Genomic DNA, 20,242 nt, shown 5'->3' on the forward strand with positions numbered 1-20,242 from the left:
ACATGGGTGCAAGACCAGAGAGGCTCAGAGAAAGTGGCAGAACAAACAGAAAAAAAAATAGATTCCATGACTCCAATAGCCTCTTACCTGACTACCCCTCCTTAAAATCCACACTTCATCATCCTTACTATACAAGACTGGATTCAGACAATCCCTGTTCAGAATGCCTGGTGGTTCCCCATTATATACAGAAGGGCCACTATATTTAAAGCCCTTCACAACCCAAGCCCAGTCTACTCATTTTTTCCCAATTGCACTGAAATCCTTTTAGAGTACAGTTCCAATCCCAGAACACGCCCTGTGTGCTGCCAACTCTGTGCTTCTGCCTGGGCTTTTCCCCAGCCTTTCCACATCTCACTCTACTCCTCTCTTGCCACCCCAAAGCCTACCAATACATCAAGCTCCAGCAAAAACATCACTTCTAATTAAGCAGCTAAGCTCTCTCTGATTTTCCAGGAGGAATATAAAACCATCACTTCTGCTGCATTTGACAACTTTTACACACTCCTCACACTCTGCCTTAACTCTACAGTCTTGACATTTGTTTTTGTCACTCTTTATCTTCCCCCACTAGACACTGAGTAATTTGTAGGAAGGAAATCTATCCATTCCCCAGAACACCCAATGAAGTCTTGCACAGAAAATCTATGTTCAAATTAAAATGCCTTTAGAAGCCACAAGGAGATGGCAGGAGAAACACTTTCATGACATAATCAAATCCCATGCCCACCAGGTGGGTGGCTCACAAATTAGAAAAAAAAAAACTGTATCACAGAGGTTCTCCCACATCTGGCATCAGGAGAAGGAATTCCCAAAGCATTTACCTTTGAAGGCCAGTGGGGCTTTAGTGCAGGTCCACAGGGCTGGAGGAAACAGAGACTTCACTCTTGCAGGATGCATACAAGGTTTCAGCACACTGGGACCCAGCACAAAGCAGGAACTCCACAGGAGCTGGAGATCCACTGTGACTCATGGTGGGGCAGGACAAGAAGCTCCAGGGGCAGAAGCCCCAGAGAATACTGACAGGTGTGAGCTCTCCTGATGGCCACCATTTTGGCATCAAGACCTGGCCCTACTCAGGTTAGTGTCTCAGGCCAGACAACCAGCAGGACAGGAACACAGCCCCACCCATCAGCAGACAGGGTGCCTCAAGCCACACTGAGCTCACAGCCACCCATAAGCACACCCCTTAATGTGGCCTTGTCCACCAGAGGGACAAGACCCAGCTCCAGCCACCAGTGGGCAGGCAGCAGTCCTTCTCACCAGGAAGCCTTCACAAGGCCCCGAACCGACCTCACCCACCACAGTGGGCAAACACTAGAAGGAAGAGGAGCTATGATCCTCCTGCCAGCAGAAAGGAGACCACAAACACAGAAACGAAGACAAAAGAGACAATGGAGAAATATATTCCAGACAAAGAAACAAGATAAAACCCCACAAGAACAACTGAAGTAGAGATAGGCAGCCTAACTGAAAAATAATTTAGAGCAAAAGTAGTAAAGATGATCCAAGATCTCGAAAGAGAATTAGAGCACAAAGAAGTTACAAGGGATGTTTAATAGAGAGCTGGAAGATTTAAAGAACAGAGATGAACAATACAATAACTGGAATGAAAAATATACTAGAAGGAATCAATGGGAGAATAACTGAGGTAGAAAAATGAGTAAGTGAGCTGGAAGATAGAGTGGCAGAAATTACTGCCACAGAACACGAAAAAGAAAAAAGAATGGAAAGAAACTAGGACAGTCTCAGAGACCTCAGAGACAAAATTAAATGCACCAACATTCACATTATAGAGGTCCCAGAAGGAAAAGAGGAAGGACCTGAGAAATATTTGAATTGATTATAGTCAAAAACTTCCTAACATGAGAAAGGAAACACTCAAGTCCAAGAAGTGCAGAGTCCCATACAAGATAAAACTCAAGGAGGAACATGCCAAGACACACATAATCAAACACAAAAATTAAAGACAAAGAAAAAATATTAAAAGCAACAAGGGAAAAGCAACAAATAACAATACAAGGGAACCTCCATAAGACTATCAGCTGACTTTTCAGCAGAAACTCTATAGGTCAGACAGGATGGCTCAATATATTTAAAGAGATGAAAGGGAAAAAACTACAACCAAGAATACTCTACCCAGAAAGACTCTTGTTGAGATTCAACAGAGAATCAAAAGTTTTACAGATAAGCAAAAGCTTAAAGAATTAAAGCTTAAAAAATTAAAGAATCTTTTTAAATTAAAGAATTAGAAGCTTTAAAAAAAAGCACCAGTAGACCAGCACTATAGCAAATCCTAAAGAAACTTCTCTATGTGAAAAATGAAAATTTTCTTCATTTCTAGAAACAAGAAAATTACAAATGGGGAATCTCATAAAGTTAAAAAATCATTCACACACAAATAACAGTATCAAAACCAGCAATCATGAGAAAAGAATAGTACAAATGTAGGACACTGACAATACATTTGAAATTAAGAGATGAGCAACTTGAAACAATCTTGTTCATATATAGACTGCTACATCAAAACCTCATGGGAACCACCAAAAAAAACTACAACAGATACAAACAAAAGAAAAAGCAATCTAAGCACATCACTAAACATAGACATCGAATCATAAGAAAAGAGGAAGGAAAGAAAAAGATCTTCAAAAACAAAAAAGTTAACAAAATGGTAATAAGAAACTTCATGTCATATGTAAATGGATTAAATGCTCCAACCAAAAGACACAGATTGGCTGACTAGATATACAAAAATAAACCAATATGCTGTCTATAAGAGACCCACTTCAGAACTAGCAACACATACAGACCAAGTGAGCAGATAGAAAAAGATATTCTATGCACATGGATATCAAAAGAAAGCTGGAGTGGCAATACTCATTCAGAAAAATAGACTTTAAAATAAAGGATGTTGCAACAGACAAAGAAGGATACCTGAGACAAATGATAATGAGACACTTCGATCCAAAAAAACATATGGGATGCAGCAAAGGCAGTTCTAAGAAGGAGATTTAGAGCAGTACAATCTTACCTCAGGAAAAAAGAGAAACCTTAAACAACCTAACCTTACACCTAAAGCAACTAGAGAAAGAAGAAAAAACAAAACCCAAAGTTAGTAGAAGGAAAGAAATCATAAAGATCAGAACAGAAATAAATGAAATAAAAAAACAGCAAAGGTCAATGAAACTAAAAGATGGTTCTTTGAGAAGATAAATCAAATTGATAACTTTTAGCCAGATTTATCAAGAAAAAAAGGGAGAGGACTCAAATCAATAAAATTATAAATGAAAAAAGTTACAACTGACACCACAGAAATACAAAGCATCAAAAGAGACAACTACAACTATATGCCAATATAATAGACAATCTAGAAGAAATGGCCAAATTCTTAGAAAGGTACATTCTTCCAAAACTGAACCAGGAAGAAATGGAAACTATGAACAGACCTATCACAAGTGCTGAGATTGAAAATGTGATTTAAAAACTTCCAAAACAAAAATCCAAGATCAGATGGCTTCAGAGGTGAATTCTAACAAACATTCAGAAAAGAATTAAAACCTATCCTTCTGAAACTCTTCCAAAAACTGCAGAGGAAGGAATACTCCCAAACTCATTCTATGAGGCCACCATCACTCTAACAAAATAAGACAAGGATACCACAAAAAAAAAAAAGAAAGAAAGAAAATCATAGGGCAGTATCACTGATGAACATAGATGCAAAAATACTCAATGAAATACTGTCAGATAGAAACCAACACAATACTGTAAAGCAATTATTCAATTAAAAATAAATGCATTTTTTAAAAAAAGAAATACTGGCAAACCGAATCCAATAATACATGAAAACAATCATACACCATGATCAAGTGGGATTTATCCCAGGGATGCAAGGATTTCTCATATCTTCAAACCAGTGTGATACATTACATTAACAAATTGAAGAATTAAAACCATATGATCATCTCAAAAGATTCACAGAGAAAGCTTTTGAAAAAATACTTATTTAGGATAAAAACTCTCTAAGAAAGTGGGCATAGAACTACATGCAGAAAATCCTAAAGAGGCTACCAAAAAACTATGAGAGCTTGTCACAAATTCAGTCAAGTTGCAGGACACAAAATTAATACACAAAAATCTGCTATATCTGTATACACTAACTATGAAAGATCAGAAAGAGAAATGAAGGAAACAATCTCACCATTGCATCAAAAAGAATAAAGACCTAGGAATAAACCTACCTAAGGAGACAAGACTGGTACTCTGGAAACTGTAAAATGTTGATGAAAGAAGTCAATGATGACACAAACAGATGGAAAGATACCATGTCCCTGGATTAGAAAAATCAATACTGTCAAAATGAGTATACTACTGAAGGTAATCTACAGATTCAATGCAATCCCTATCAAATTACCAATGGCATTCTCCACAGAACTAAAATGAAAAAAATTTTTAATTTGTATGAAGACATTAAAAAACCAAAATATTTATGGAAACACAAAAACCCCCGAAGTTTTAAATTTGTATGGAGATACAAAAAACCCAATCTAGAGAAAGAAAGATGGAACTGGAGGAAATCAGGCTCCCTAACTTCTGACTATACTACAAAGCTGCAGTCATCAAAACAGTATGATACTGGCACAAAAACAGAAATATAGATCAATGGAACCATATAGAAAGCCCAGAAATAAATCCATGCATCTACTGTCAATTGATCTATGACAAAGGGAAGAATAGACAAGGAAGAAAAGACAGTCTCTTCAACAAGTGGTACTGAGAAAACTGGACAGCTACAGGTGAAAGAATGAAATTAGAACATTCTCTAACAGCATATACAAAAATAAACTCAAAATGGAACAAAACCTAAATGTAAGGCTAGACACTATAAACTCTTAAGAGAAAAACATAAGCAGAACACCTTTTGACAAATGGCAGCAATTTATTTTTTGATCCACCTCCAAAAGTAATGAAAATAAAAACAAAAACAATTGGGACCAAATTAAAAGTGCATGCACAGCAAAGGAAACCATAAACAAAACGAAAAGACAACCAACAGAATGAGAGAAAGCATTTACAAAGTAAGTGACTGACAAGGGATTAATCTCCAAAATATATAAACAGCTCATGTAGCTCACGTCAAAAAACAATGCAATCAAAAAATGGGCAAATCTAAATAGATATTTCCCCAAAGAAGACATACAGAGGGACAAAAGCACATGAAGCAACATCACCAATTATTAGAGAAACGCAAATCAAAACTACAATCCAATGTAGTATCACCACACACCAATCAGAATGGCCACCATCAAAAAGTCTATAAACAATAAATGCTGGAGAGTATAGAGAAAAGGGAATCCGCCTATACTACAGGTAGAAATGTAAATTGATACAATCACTATAGAAAACAGTATGGAGGTTCCTTAAAAAACTAAAACTAGATAGGATCTAGCAATCCCAATCCCACTCCTGGGCACATGTTTAGAGAAAACCATAATCAAAAGAGATACATGTATCCCAATGTTCACTGCAGCAATATTTACAAGCCAAGACATGGAAGCAACCTGTATGTCCATCAACAGCTGAATGGATAAAGAAGATGGGGTACATATATATTGTATATATGTACAATGGAATATTAGCCATAAAAAGAATGAAATCATGCCATCTGCAGCAACATGTATGGGCCCAGGGATATCATACTAAGTAAATCAGACGAAGACAAATATCATATGATATCACTCATGTGGAATCTAATTTTTTTTTAATGATACAAATGAACTTATTTACAAAACAGAAGCAAACTTACAGATTTCAAAAACAAACTGATAGTCACCACAGGAAAAACACAGGAGGGATAAATCAGAAGCCTGGATGAACATACACACATTACTCTATTTAAGACAGAAAACCAACAGGGACCTATTGTATAGCACTGGGAACTCTACTCTGATTACCGGTGTGAGAAAAGAATCTAAAAAAGAATGAACATATGTAAAACTAAATGGCTTCACTGTATAGCTGAAAGTAACACATCATTGTAAATCAACTATAATAAATTTTTTTTAAATTAAAATGCCTCCCCCCCCTCAAAAGTACTTTGAAACTTCATAAGCAGTCACTGGTTAAGTACCCATGTGTTCAAGTGATACAGAAACCTATCGCTTTATAATCCTCTCCTATTTATCTGTCAGTTATTTGTTCAATGGCATCACTATGTACAGGAATGGGGAAAATAAATAAATAAATAAAACAAGTGGTGATGAAAAGCTAGAAGAGGAACAAATTAGAACTCAAGTATATACAACTTTGTTACACTGAATTTTAAGTCAAAGGATAAAAAGACCAATCTATGTTACAAAACTCTGAGGCTCCAAATACAGAGAATCCTCAATGTAAGAGGTGTGTCAATAGGGCATAATGTCCAAATATGGAATGTTGTAAAGCCCCAAGCAAACAATATAGGGAGAAAATTCCTAGGGCAGAAACTCATGACTGTTAATTCAGGAAATCCTGTTTGAAAGAATTTCTACATACTTAAGAGCTTCTAAAGTTGGGAATGTAATCTCAAATGTTAAGTGTGTTAAGAGAGCAGGATTGGCAAACCATGGCCCACAGATCATATCCAGTCTGCCATCTGTACAGAATGATTTTTACAATTTTAAATGAATTCTTTGGAAAAAAAAAAATTTAACATTTCATGACAAATGAAAATGACATGAAGTATAAATTTCAGTGTCCACAAATGAGGTTTCATTGGAACACAGCCACATTCTTTCATTTACAGATTGCTTATGGCTGCTTTGGTGCTGCAGTGGCAGAGTTCAGTGTCTGGGACAAACACCACATGGCTTGCAAACCCCACAATGATATTTACTAACTGATCCTTCACAGATAAAGTTTGCCAGCCTCCTGGCTAGAGAGGGAAAAGAATGACCACACAGACAAGCGCTATTCACACCAGGAGGCTGGTCTGTGAGAAGATTTCAAGTCATAGATTTATGGCTACAAGGCACCTTTGATTATATGATGGAAATAAAATGGGAAAGACCTCATCTTTCAGTCATGGAATAGCATGAACCAAATCTTACCCTCCTACCTTAGACAATCAGAAAGCCTGAGTAAATATGTGAAACAACTGTTTTTAAACACACCAGGCAGCACAGGACTACAACCCTGAGGAAAGGGAAACAAATAAACTAAGCCTTAAGACTGTCCTGGCCTTCTGCCTAGAGGCACATTCCAGACTGCAGAGGGGGCAGGGGATTCCAAGCAGGGCACAAATGCTTCCCTGAGCTGAAAAGACAGACGACTGGAGATCAGGAAGTCTGAAGCAGCTGAAAGCTGCAGCACAAACTTCTGGAGGGGAGAGAGAAAAAAAGAGCTCCAAAAATATGCAGAGAGTCAACGAGTCTTTGTTAAATATTAATATTTGCATGCATAAGGCGAAACTCCAGGAGGCTAGGGAAATGACCCAGGAGCTGTGAAAAGAGCTCATGTGCGGCTAGGAATCGTCTTGAGTTCTCACAAGCCAAACTGGAGAGTCTTCACTGATTATACATAGCACTCAGTAAAGACCCCACATGGGCCATACCTCAGTTGTGGAGCTGAACTATTCCTGGAAAAAAAAGCTACTTGAGACTGCATGAAGTTTAAAAACAAGACTTGAAAGGATCAAACTGAACTACACAGAAATTAACCGGCGACCAGAACAAAGCCCAACAATCCTTAATGAAGGCAACAAAATCTAGGCATCCAACAACAAAAAATCCATAATGTCCAGCATCTAATAAAAACTTAACAGACATGCAAAGAAGCAAGAAAATGAGACCATAACAAGAAAAAAGTGAACAGAAAGAGATCCAAAAATTAAAAAGATGATCAGTGGACAAGGATATCACACAGCTATTATAACTATGTTCAACTATTCAAAGCAGCCTTACTCAATCAGGGTTCTGCAAGAGAATTAAGCACTACAAAAAAAGTTATTTGAGGGATTATTTTCTCAATTATCTCAAGCATGGTATACAGCAAGAACCATTCCAAACGCACAGAAGAGAAGTTAATTCACCACATACAACAGGCAAGGCATTAGACTCAATTCTCGAGGAACTCAGCTGAGAGGGGCTGGATAAGAAAAATACATAAACATAATGAGGAAAGAAACAGAAGATATATTTAAACAAACGAAAAAAACCAGGTCTACAGAAGGAGGAAAAACTGTAAGGTCTGAAATGAAAAATTCATTGGATGGGATTGACAGCAGATTGAACAACAGAAGAAAAGGTTAGGGGACTTGAACATATAGGAGTAAAAGGCATCCAAGTGAAGCACACAGAGGGGGGAAAAAAAGTAAATTGAGATAATAAAATTTAACATCCAGGCTGCTTTGCTACCAAGCATTTACTCATAATAAAATAAAAGATTTCCCACTAAATATGAATGTTTGTATAGACAGTCTCTTACTACCTGAAGTTACAAATGATAAATAAAAGAAATTCCCCAACTTGAAAGTATTAACAAGGATATGAGATAGTACTATAGCATCAAAACCCACAGAATAAGTGCTGTAGTAATTTTAATAGGCATTCAAACAAATGTGCGTGCTTTGCTTCTCCAGAGAGGGTGTATGTGTATATATTCACCCTCCTCTCTTCTCTACAGTTTCGCATCTCTGTCAGGAGCACTTCACAGAAAAAATCTGAGAAACAATGACTTAAGAAAATATTCAGGAAATCACCAGAAACACTAAAACACAAGATTCCATTTCATTTCAAGTTCACCTACTAAATAACCAGTACTGATCTTAGATTCAAATCCAAGGTCAACGGCATAGAACTACAAATAAGTTTCCTCCAACAAACCACCAAAATAACAAGTCATTAAGCATCATCTTGTGATAACAGATCAATTTTAATTCTAGCACCTGAAGCTATACAAGGGTACGCTTTATAAACTTCATGAAACTGTTGTACACATTCAATAAAGTGACAACTGTGCAATACCACTTAGTATCTCAAAATCAGGAACAAACTTTTGAATTGTTTAAACACAATCCACAGAATTAAAAAACAAAGTCGGAAGTCATCCACAGTTATACTACTTGTCAGTTAAAGGTTTTACCACTTACTACTTGATAGAACAGTCAATATCTAGTAGGGGATATTGGAAGTGATTTCAGATTCTCATCCTGTTGTACTCTATTGGGAAGGTTTATTGAGTAGCTATGTGACTGGCCAGAGGTGGGTACAACCAGGACCAGAACAGCATGTAGGATTCTACCACAGTTTTTGTAGTTTTCACTTTTTTTTCTCTTTGTCAGTTAAAAGTGAACAGTGAGAATTAAATACTTATCTTTACATATACACAAGGTATGCTGTGAAAGCATATTTGCTTACAAACATATAAAAATACTTGTTAACTAGTTTGATAAGAAAATAATGTATAAAAGTATATAGCAAAACATTAATCATCTCTGACCCTGGAAAGATCAATTCCATATTTTATATTACAAAACAAAAACAGTTTTAGTTTTTTGAATCCCTTATCCAGAAATACGTGAAAAGGAAGACAGACAGAAATTATTTATTTTTACTCTCAACATGGCTGTGAAAAAGAGTTAAATTAAAATACCAAGAACAGTGAAATGCCTAAGTCCAGAATGAGTCCAAATATTTGGCCACACAGAATATTATCTTTAAGAGTAGGAGTAACAGCAAAGGCTTTACACGCAGTTTTTAACCTATAAATACAATAGGCATTTTGGTATTTTGGCCACTGGAAAACAAAGGCTATAGCATCAGGAAAGGTCTGAGATGTCTCACGTTTGTGGATTCAATTCAGTGTATTTAAGGTTAACTAAAGTTGACATCAAAATTTTTAGAGATAGGCAAAAATTCACATTTTAAAAAACTCCCTATGTTTCTATTTAGAGTAACAGTAGGCAATATGATTCCAGAAGTTAAAAGTTATTTCACAACTGATGACTTCAGCTTGGCAAACAGCTTTGATTCCAAAACTGATTCATCCCTATTAAAAGTAAGCTTTAAAAAAAAAAAAAAAAAGAATGTGTCTGTGTATATAGATATACATTTTAAAGGAATCAGATAATCTTTGAAGCAGCCTTAGTGTTTCCATTAAATCTGTCTTGAAATGACCATTGGATTAGCTTCATGGAAAGGATTAGCCAGCTTCTTGGTCTAAGGCTACCACGGTGATCATTCATCTAAGGCTAGAAAGGTACCAACATGATGTAAACTGTAAGGAGAAGAGGAGAAGATGAGGGCTTTCCTGGCAGTTGGTAGCTAAAATTCAAGAGATTCTTAGAAAATGACACAATGGCAGCCTTTCTTGTCTTTTTCTTTCCGTGTTGGTTCTGGTGAAGGAGGACATTCCTGCTCTTGAAATTTCCTGTAAGACAGAAAAATCTACAGATAATTGTCTTTTTGGTAATATATTGCTACAAATGCAGGTTACTGTTGGACCAATCTGGTTTTCGTGCATATGCATGTCGGTGTTAAGTTTCAATGAAAGAATCAAAGCCAATCGCTGGGGGTAGGGACATACAAATGCATAAGCAAACCTGGCTGAGTTTCATTTATGGGCAAGTCTTCAATTAGGTGAGATGCTGAACTCAACAACCTCTAAGTTCCCTTCCCAGTTTGAAATTCCATGACTCCAAGTATCCTTAGGAAGGAGTATCAATAGAGTATCTGCCCTTATGAGGTAAGCCATTCCCATCTCGGTTCTGCCACTTTGTAGCTACAAGTCTGTATTAGAGAAGCTAGTTTCCTCTCTGAGCTGTGTTATAATAGGAGGGATAATAAAACCCTACCTATCACAGTTTGCTATGAGGACTGAAGATTTTTGTTTATGTTTAAATGTCTAACAGTCTCTGGCACAAAAAAAGTCTCCTTTACCCCCTCTTCACTCCTGACTGACTGATAAATACGGATCAATTCTGAGAACCAAAACCAAGGACAAAATATCTCAAAAAAGCAATAAAAAAAATTTTTTAAGCACTGGTTCATATGGTAAAATACACATAAAATTTATCATCTTAACCATTCTTAAATGTACAGGGCAGTGGCTTTACATTTATTCACAATGTTGTACATCACTATTCACTTCTCAAATCTTTTCCAACTTGAGAAACTGAAACTCTACATGCCTTAAAAGAATAACAGAATTTGGGTTTTAACAAACTACTAAAAAAATAAAAAGACAATCTTCACTTCTTTTCCACCCCACAGAGAATGCCTTGAAAGGGGCTAAAAAAAAAAAAAAAGTAAAATAGAAGCCCATAGCTCAGATGTCAATTCACCTTAGATGTACAACTAACAGGAACTAGGTCCATATACTTGTCAAACTAACTAGCAAAGAAACCAGCAGATCTAAGAAAAGAGGGTGAAGTAGGGGCCAAACCAGCAAACTAACCAAATCCCGCCCATTAAAGCAACTCACTCTTTCTCACACACACAAAAACTCCAGCCTATCTCACTCACCACCTCAAGCTTCCTGGAACCCATTAACACTTTCTGAATCACAGGGGCCCCCTAGGCCAGCTAACAGAAAGCCTCTGTGAAGTGTGGATATCATACTTCGTGTCCTGCGGGACTGCTGAATCCTTAAGGCCTGGTTTCCTCGTAGCCAGCAGGGAATGGATGAGAAGCAAAGCTAAGAGCACACACAGGCTCTGGAATGAGAGACCCAGATTTAAGTCCCAGCTCTGCCATTTTAATATGCTCCAATCATTTAACCTCTCTGTACCTGTTTTCTCATCTCAGAGCGGGGGCATTATTGGGCTGTGGTGGGGGATAACTGCAGTAATACACACTAAGCACTTAGCACAGGATCTAACAAAGGTCACCATTCAAGTGTGAGCTGCTGTCCTCACTACCTTCATACCACCTCTGCCTTTGGAAGCTGCATTGGTTCTTTTCAAAATCTATCTGTACTCTACTTCAACATAATAAAATTAGGCTTTTTGGAAGCAACTAGAATACGTACATAGTTAAAGTTTTAACATATTATGTCAAAAACGATTCCAAGAATCACTCCTACAATTTCCTCCTTCTTACTAAAAATATTTAACGGTGATTTTTTTTTCCCCCAGTTAATTATTTTAAAAAGCACAGCATGACTACGCATCAAATACAATAAATTAAAACAAACATCTGGTATGTGTTCTGCTTACCTTATAACCCGGACAAGTTCATGGAAAGCTTGATCTACATTCATCCTAATCTTTGCTGATGCCTCCATGTATGTTACCTTAAGTTGCCGTGCTAATTGCTGTCCTTCTTCCTGTGTTACCTGAAATTCCAAGAGTTGTGTTTGAGGTACAGTATTAACAATTAGATCTGCTCTATCTACTGCTTGGCCACCGACTGCACTGTTAATCCAGCCAGAGACCAAGTTTGTCTGTCGTGAGATGAACCAAGAGACTTAACAGCTTAACACATACTGCTGAAGCCCAGCTCTGCTCAAAAACGCAGAACATGACAGAGGCAAGGTGTTAGCCTAGTGATTACTCAAAAGTATTCAATACAACAGTGATAAATACTGGCATGTATACAAAGAGGTATGAGAGTCTATAACCCTTCTAGGCAGGTCAGGGAAAGCCTGCCTGAAGAAGTGATATTCAGGTTAGGAACCAAACAAAGACTATGGAGTTGGGTCGAGGTGAAGAAGTATCCCTCTTATATGCAGAATCCAAAAAGAAATGACACAAATGAACTTATTTACAGAACAGAAACACACTCACAGACTTAGAGAACAAACTCATTATGGTTGCAGGCACTGGGGAGAGGATAAAGGAAAGGGATTGTTAGGGACCTGGGGATGGACATACACACAGTGCTATATTTAGAATGGATGACCAACAAAGTCCTACTATACAGCACATGGAACTCTGCTCAACAAAGTTATGTGGCAGCCAGGTGGGAGGGGAACTTGGGGAGAATGGATACATGTACATGTATGGCTGAGTCCCCTCACTGTCCACCTGAAACTATCACAGCATGGTTAACCGGCTACACCCAGCACAAAATAAAAAGTTAAAATAACGTATCCCTGACAAAGGAAATAGCAGGTGTGAGGGTGCTCCAAGTTCCAGGAATTGAAGAAGCCTAGAATGGCTGGAATACAGCAAGTCAAGAGAGAGCATAGCAAGCATCAAGAAGCCACGGATCTTCTTCCCATATGCATTCCCCAGTACTTGGTATACAGAGGACTCCCAATAAATACGTGGGGGGGGGGGGGGGGGGAACAATGAATAGGACCACACAACCTCATAATGACTTCCTTATATGAGGCAATGAAGGAAGGCAAGCATGGAAGGGTGGATTTGCTGATGACATATAAATGCCAGATCAGAATAAGAAAACGCTAACTGAATATAAGTAAATGTCCTATATGTGTTTTAAATGTACAGGGCTAAAATATGATTATTATTATTGATATTTTACAGTTATATTTATATGGTGGGGCTGAAAATATGTATTTCAAAAAAAAAAGACTCACTGCTGCCATTACCACAAAAAAAAAAATACAGATTAGAAAATAATAGATGAGCAAAAGGAAAAAATAGAAAATTTAGGAACCTGTCATCCATACAGAACCACATTCTTCTCATCTTTTTTCAATGATATAGATTTTTCTCTGAAAAACCAGAATCATAATTTTTGTACCTTTATCTTAGACTCTGAAATTATGCTAAATCCACTTATCTAGGTGTTTGTTTTTATTTTTGTAAATGCTACAGACTCTTTTTATATAAGCAATCATGCCATTTGTTAATAAAGACAGTTTTTTGTTGCTTTATTTCTAATGTGGATGCATTTGCATTCTTTTTCTGACCCTTCCATATTGCCTGGAACCTCGAAGACAACAGTGGAAGGGGATACTTTTGATTTGTTTCTGATCTTAGGGACAAAGCATTTAGTCTTTCAGCATTAAGTAAGCTGTACTGTTTTCACAATTCCATTTTATCATCTTGGTTGGCTAATGAACTAGGTATGTATTATGTTATTTTTATAATTGCTTTAGTTTATAATATACATGTTTCACTTCTGTCTAATTCAAATGGAATGTCAATCCATGTATAGTTTAAGACTATTAACAGTGTTTCTTTCTTCTGATAATTTTTATTATTACCAACTACACTATTTTTGTTTTAAACATCCCATTAAGATTTAAGCAACAATAATAAAAGTAATTTATATTTACCCACATAAATGAGTAAAGGTGTTCTTCATTTCTTTGTATAGATCTAGATTTCCATTTGGTATAGTTTTTCTCTTTTTGCATTTTTTTAACATAAGTCTGCTGGTAATAAATTCTTTCCATTTTTGTATATCTGGGAGAAGTCTTTATTTCACCTTTGCTTTTGAAATAAATTTTTAGATATTAACTTCTCAGTGAGTTTGCCACTGTGGTTGATTACAATATGAATTAGTCCTGGCCCTATTTCAGCTCAAAGTATTGTTCCACCTATTCCTTTCATATAGCTTGTTCTCCTAATTAATATTACATTCACAAAATTCAGCACCTTCAGTGAAATATCATTAGGATATTACATTAGCATGTATACATCTAACAATTACTTTATAACAGATTATACCCTGTTGTTTTTCAAAAGAGTGGCAGGCAGGTTCTACACAGCACTGGTATATGTAAGTTTAACAGTTTTAAATTTTACTCTGCCTCTCCTTCACAACAGTACATGTATCATAAGGCCTATGGTTTGAAATATAAATCAATCAAATTAAGCAAGCAATTAACAATGAGTAAGGAAGCCAAGTATGAAAAGAAAGCTTTGAAGAGCCACCAATTTAGAAAGGAAAATTCCTTTTTAAGAAAAGTTGACATGAAATTCCTTCCTACAAATAGAGCCTCATGTCAAAAATTCTGTTCCTTCTTCCTGGGATGTCCTCCCTTCTCTCCCAACTCTATACTAATTCATTTCATACTAACAATTCAAGACTTGAGCAATCAAAAACTTTCTTACTGTTGTTCTTTACAATATCCCAGAATGCCCATCACATTCTTTAATGACTAGCAAAAAAAGCCAACACACTACAATTTTTTGTTTTGTCTTCTCATTCTCCCACCATTATGCCATTTTCAGCTAAGCTGTGGTCTATTTGCCTTTGTACACCCAGAACCTAGAAGAGCACATAGCAATTATTTAATAAATATACATTAAGGAAATAGAGTATGACCAAATACTTATGTCTCTCTTCATTTACTTTGAAGGTAAAAATAAATATTTGAGACATGTCAATCTCAAGGAATTACTTACTTTACTAATATAAGGTAATTTGATTGTGGGAGGGAAATACACATCCTTAAGAATATTACTCCTCAACTAATAAAAATAAATGAGAAAAAAAAAGAATATTACTCTTTCTGCTCAATTACTCCTCAGAAAGCTACCTTGCCCTCTCCCGCCTACATGATGTAATTCAGCTGGAGGGAAACAGCAAATGACCCATTTTTATACAATTAAGAAAAATTAATGCATTAATAGTCTAGATGATTTTTTTAAAATGCCACTGCTAAGACTGTTTATGTGCTTCACTTGTTTGTTTGTTAGCATGGTCTCACATCTTCCTCGGTCTTCCAGGAACCGAGGTCAGCAAAGTTCACACACACATTTCTGCTCAAGACATCTCTAACCACATATAGTGCTGCTTATCAGCTTATTGAGCATACTTTTAGTTAAGAAGTAAAAACAGCATCATCACCACAAAAGCAAAAAAATATGACAAAAGGAACACCACATGGAACAAAGCCAAAACACTGTGAAGCCAAAAATCAACAAAAAACTGAAAGACACATAAACAAGGATTTCCTGGAGGTTCCCCAACCGGGGAATTTTATAAAGATACCAAATCTTAAGCCTGGTTTTGGTAGATCTGAGTGCTGCCCAGAAATGTTTCATTTTAAACAGCCAAGGTGAACCTGATGCAAGAAATTCAGGTTTACATTTGGAAACCTCCAATGAGACTCAGTTCAAAGGCACAAATGAATCTTTGTGGAAATCCACAATAATACAAGTTTATCTAACACTATGTATTTTTAAATAGAGAAGAGCAAAATGGGAACGATGAGAGCAATTTTATCAAACAAATGGGGTTTAATAGGAATAGACTACAACATCTGCAATACTCACTTAAGGTTGTATGGAGTTAACAATACAACCTAAGTTTACAGATACAAAATTTGTTTTTCAAAAATATCTACTATGTAGTCATTTTAATACCACATCTTGATTCACTGATGCCTTGATTCATTCCTTCAACAACTTTGTTCTATGTGCTAAGGATAAAATATGAACAAAACAAAGTGGTCAAAACTGAGAAGCCCTCATGGTGCTTACAAACCTTTTAGATGCAGACAAGGCACCAAAAGGTAAAGCCAGAAAGACACTCGCTCTCCTGTTGTGGGGAGGAGCCTGTTTCCCTGGGAGGGTGCAGGGGCTCGTTGTGGTCAAGGTGCGGACAGACAGGAGAAGGGATAAGCACACTGACGTAATACATTGTTACAGGTGAAATGGGTGCCTTTCTCAAATTATTGATGACAAGCACTTAACAAGGAGGAGAGGAGAAACTAAGCCAGGAGAGGTAAAAGGGAGAAAACCAAAAACACACAAAAAAAGAGAGAGAGAGAGAGACAAAAACTGCTGATTTCTAGACCAGGCTGAGTCAAGGACAAGGAACTTGAAATCAGAGCTCCCATGAAGTTCACAGTCCAAGCCCACACACAGCTGCTGTATTAAATTTCAGAATTAATATGCTGTCATATTTAATAAGGTTTACATTTTAGCAAGGGCAAGCAAATCATTTACCTATATTTTCTTACTACACCTCTGACAGGATAAAAAAAATGATCAGTCTCTCTAAAGGCTCAGGTATGTGGTAATACTGCCATTCAAATTCTTCAGATCTCTTTTTATGTCAGTGATTTTGTTTTTTTCTGTCATCAGTGCCTAGAAAGTGTTCTATAAAAGCTGGATGAATAGGTGATGAAGAAGCAAGTCCAGAGACATACAGAAGCCAAAAGGAAGCAGCAAAGCCTCTTCGGCTGATCTCCCCTCCCTGATGGGTTCAGAATCTCAGGAGCAGTAGCAGGGATACCCAGGGCTGACCCACATATAAAGAACACAGGGAACTGGCATTTGCTTTGTAAGAAAAACAGGACAGAAACTAAAGCAAGTCCAAAGGATCATGCCTAAGACAAAGGCAGGAATTAACAAGCTGACCAGCAGCTGATGGCAATCAGACTGGTGAGTGACTATGAGTCTAAAGAGACGGCCAACAAGTCAGCATTTCCAAACAAGGGGAAGTTTTTATGGGGTGCCTGTGGCCTGTCCAGGTTCGGCTGGTAGAGCAAGTAAGGATGCCAAGGTACCCAGAATATCACCTTTAATTCTGAAGAGGGTTTTCAAAGGTAAAAACCTTTAATATAGTATTTCAACTACTATGAGTAAGGCCCTCAAGGCTAGGAGGGGAAAGGTATGTTTGTAAACCCAGGGCCTAGGAGAGAGTCTGCCTCAGCCCTAAGATACCTGACACAGACAAGGAGGTATCAACAAAGGGAGGAGGGAGGAGGCGCAGGGAATACTGCTCCGGAGCTAAGTAAACGGAGTGTTTCGAAAAGGAGAATGTGGTATCTGTGTCAAATGTAACTGACATCTGCGTTAAGCAGTGACCGTGACCGAGTGCTACATGCCTGCAGTCAGTGCCAGAAAGGAAAAGTAGCAGAGAATGAGCGTATAGATAACACTTCTAAGAAGTTTTGCTTACTCAGAGGAGCAGCAAAAAAGTTCTTGAAGAGGGATGTGAGATTAGCACTTGCTATGGTTGCTGCTGCTGCTGCTAAGTAACTTCAGTCGTGTCTGACTCTGTGCGACCCCATAGATGGCAGCCCAGCAGGCTCCTCTGTCCAGAGGATTCTCTAGGCAAGAATACTGGAGTGGGATGCCATTTTGCTACGCTTACTTTTTGTTTTAAAGATGAGAGCACTGCAGCATGTCTCAGGCTGATGGAAATGATCATGCAGGAGAGAACTGGAGCACCTGGATAGAACTGCTGGGGTGATGCCCAGGAGAAGGAACGGATGGGCTCCAGTGCCTACCAGAGAGGTTGGTCAGAGAGGTGAAGTTTATCCACACAAGTGGGGAGAAGCAAAATTGATGGGGCACACGTGCACTGAGGTTAGCGCATGTGCAGGTGGGAACATGTAGAAGTTTCTCAGGGAAATAGGAAAACACCACTCATCATCAATCTGCTAAAAATGAGGAAGGGGAAGTGTTATCAACTTAAGAATGAGAAAGTTAACTATCCAAACAAGCGGGAAATGAATGGACTAGGGAAGCGTAGGAGGATTTCCAGTCAGCACTAGAGACTCTCACATGAGAGTGCCGATGACTGACTTTTAGGTGAGTTAGCTAACACCCCGAGTACGGGTGTGAAGGACCCTAGAAAAGAAGAAGAAAAGCAAGGGAGGAGTAAGAGGCCTCTTTGTGCCTGCCCTTCAGAGGGGGGACCCACAGGAGTGAGCAGACAACTAAGCGGTTTCAGCCATTGGGTTTTCTCCCTTGGATACATATATACATTTGAACATTTCAGTGTTTACACAGTGACTAACGTCTATGCATCTGCTTTAAAGCCCAGAAATAAAGAACTTACTTCAAGTTCATTGCCTATCTTTGAGATGATGAAAATATTCAACTCATTCCCAATACTGCTTCTCTTATCACTGTGTTATTTTACTGAGACTCTATTACTTTTATTAAAAAAAAACACAAGATGAAAAATTTATAAATCTATGGTATAAAACAAAGCCAAAGTACCACAATATGTTAATATCTGTAGACAGATGGAAACCACACTCCAAATACTGGCAATCTTCACTACATAAATGGCTTAAAAATAATTCATACTGATTCCCTGCCCCCAAGCTAACAATGGCAAGACTTGTTCTGGTGGACACACTCTCCCCTTCTCTGTTCTCCCTAATCTTGCCAAACGTATAGAAGACTCCCACCTCAGCCCAGGCCTGCCAACTTATTCCTTTACTGGAGTTGCCACCATGAAAAAGCTTGAGAAAAACCAGGGCAGGAAATCTATCTACCAGCATTAGATATAGCAAGAACGCCCTGCTCCCTGCAGAGCTACTTTGCCATTAGTTCTCAGATCCAACAACATCTACAAATGTTTCTAGTACTAGAAAGGGCTGAGAAGGGCAGTAAAAAAGTCCTACTGAGCAATATTTAATCAATATAATTAGATTGAGAAATGCTGAAGAAAATGGTCACCTCAAGATAAAATATAAATTTTTTTAAAAAGATGGACTGTCTCCTCCATGTTTTAGGATGTGATCAATGCCATATCCTAAATTACTTTCAACAGTCTATACTGGTTTGAAATGAAGGTAGAATGTTTTCACCTTAACTTTATAATAAATCAGATCTGAAAGAGAAGTAGCGGTTTATTCTACATCAGGTAAACATTTCTAAACTTAGCTTTAAAACAGTATCATCCTCTCAAGTTCACGTCTAAAATTTGGTATACCTTCAACAAAACTTTACAAATAGAGCACACGAATCAAAGATTATGTATTAAATAATGGTTAATTACAAAATGGAAGTCTGTCCTCAATGCTGTTTGTCAATCCATTTTTCCTGATGTTTGCACTTTCAAACAAAATCTGTCAACAAAAGATTATGTTAACACCAAGATTATATAAAAAAAGGGAACTTAAATACCAGCAAAAGTTAAGAAAGTATTTAAACAACTGTATTCCAGATGAGGGGTAAAGACTAAAGACCTAAATAATGCAGCGCCTCCATTAACTTACATTTGATCTTGTTCCCCTTTCCCACAGAAAGATGAGTGGCCAATATATGCCAAAAATTTTAAAAAAACAAATGTGAAATAACTGGGTAAAGAACAAGTGAGTATAAATAAGCTTGCAACTAAATACTAAAAATATTATTTTCCTGCAGGTTATTGGGCAATTAGAGCTGCCCATGTGATTAACAGGACTTAGGAAAAATTCAGATCCTGTCATTTAAATTAAAATCATTCTCTAAATGAGGTAATTCAGCATTAACACTGAATTAGGCTACCCTGGTGACCCAAGTGGTAAAGAATACACCTGCAATTCAGGAGACCTGGGTTTGATCCCTGGGTTGGGAAGGTCCCCTTGGAGGCAAGGATGGAAACCCACTCCAGTA

The 20,242-nt window shown here is 37.4% G+C and overlaps 1 protein-coding gene across 3 annotated transcripts in view; it reads right to left on the reverse strand.

The window, feature by feature from the left end:
• Window positions 1-9,566: 9,566 nt before the first annotated feature.
• The window catches only part of RRAS2 (RAS related 2), a 133,061-nt gene continuing 122,385 nt past the window's right edge, over window positions 9,567-20,242 (reverse strand). For 2 of the 3 annotated variants that reach the window (XM_070473405.1, XM_070473404.1), the window contains exons 5-6: window positions 12,194-12,312; window positions 9,567-10,407 (exon numbers count right to left, since the gene is read on the reverse strand). In XM_070473405.1, the coding sequence (XP_070329506.1) occupies window positions 10,320-10,407; window positions 12,194-12,312 (207 nt within the window). In that variant the 3' untranslated portion in view covers window positions 9,567-10,319. Of the gene's footprint in view, window positions 10,408-12,193; window positions 12,313-19,643; window positions 19,714-20,242 lie in introns of all 3 variants that reach the window. The other variant, XR_011489966.1, reaches the window with a different exon arrangement.

The sequence above is a fragment of the Odocoileus virginianus genome, chromosome 10 (genome assembly GCF_023699985.2).
Source record: "Odocoileus virginianus isolate 20LAN1187 ecotype Illinois chromosome 10, Ovbor_1.2, whole genome shotgun sequence".
In the NCBI taxonomy this organism is placed as follows: domain Eukaryota; kingdom Metazoa; phylum Chordata; class Mammalia; order Artiodactyla; family Cervidae; genus Odocoileus; species Odocoileus virginianus.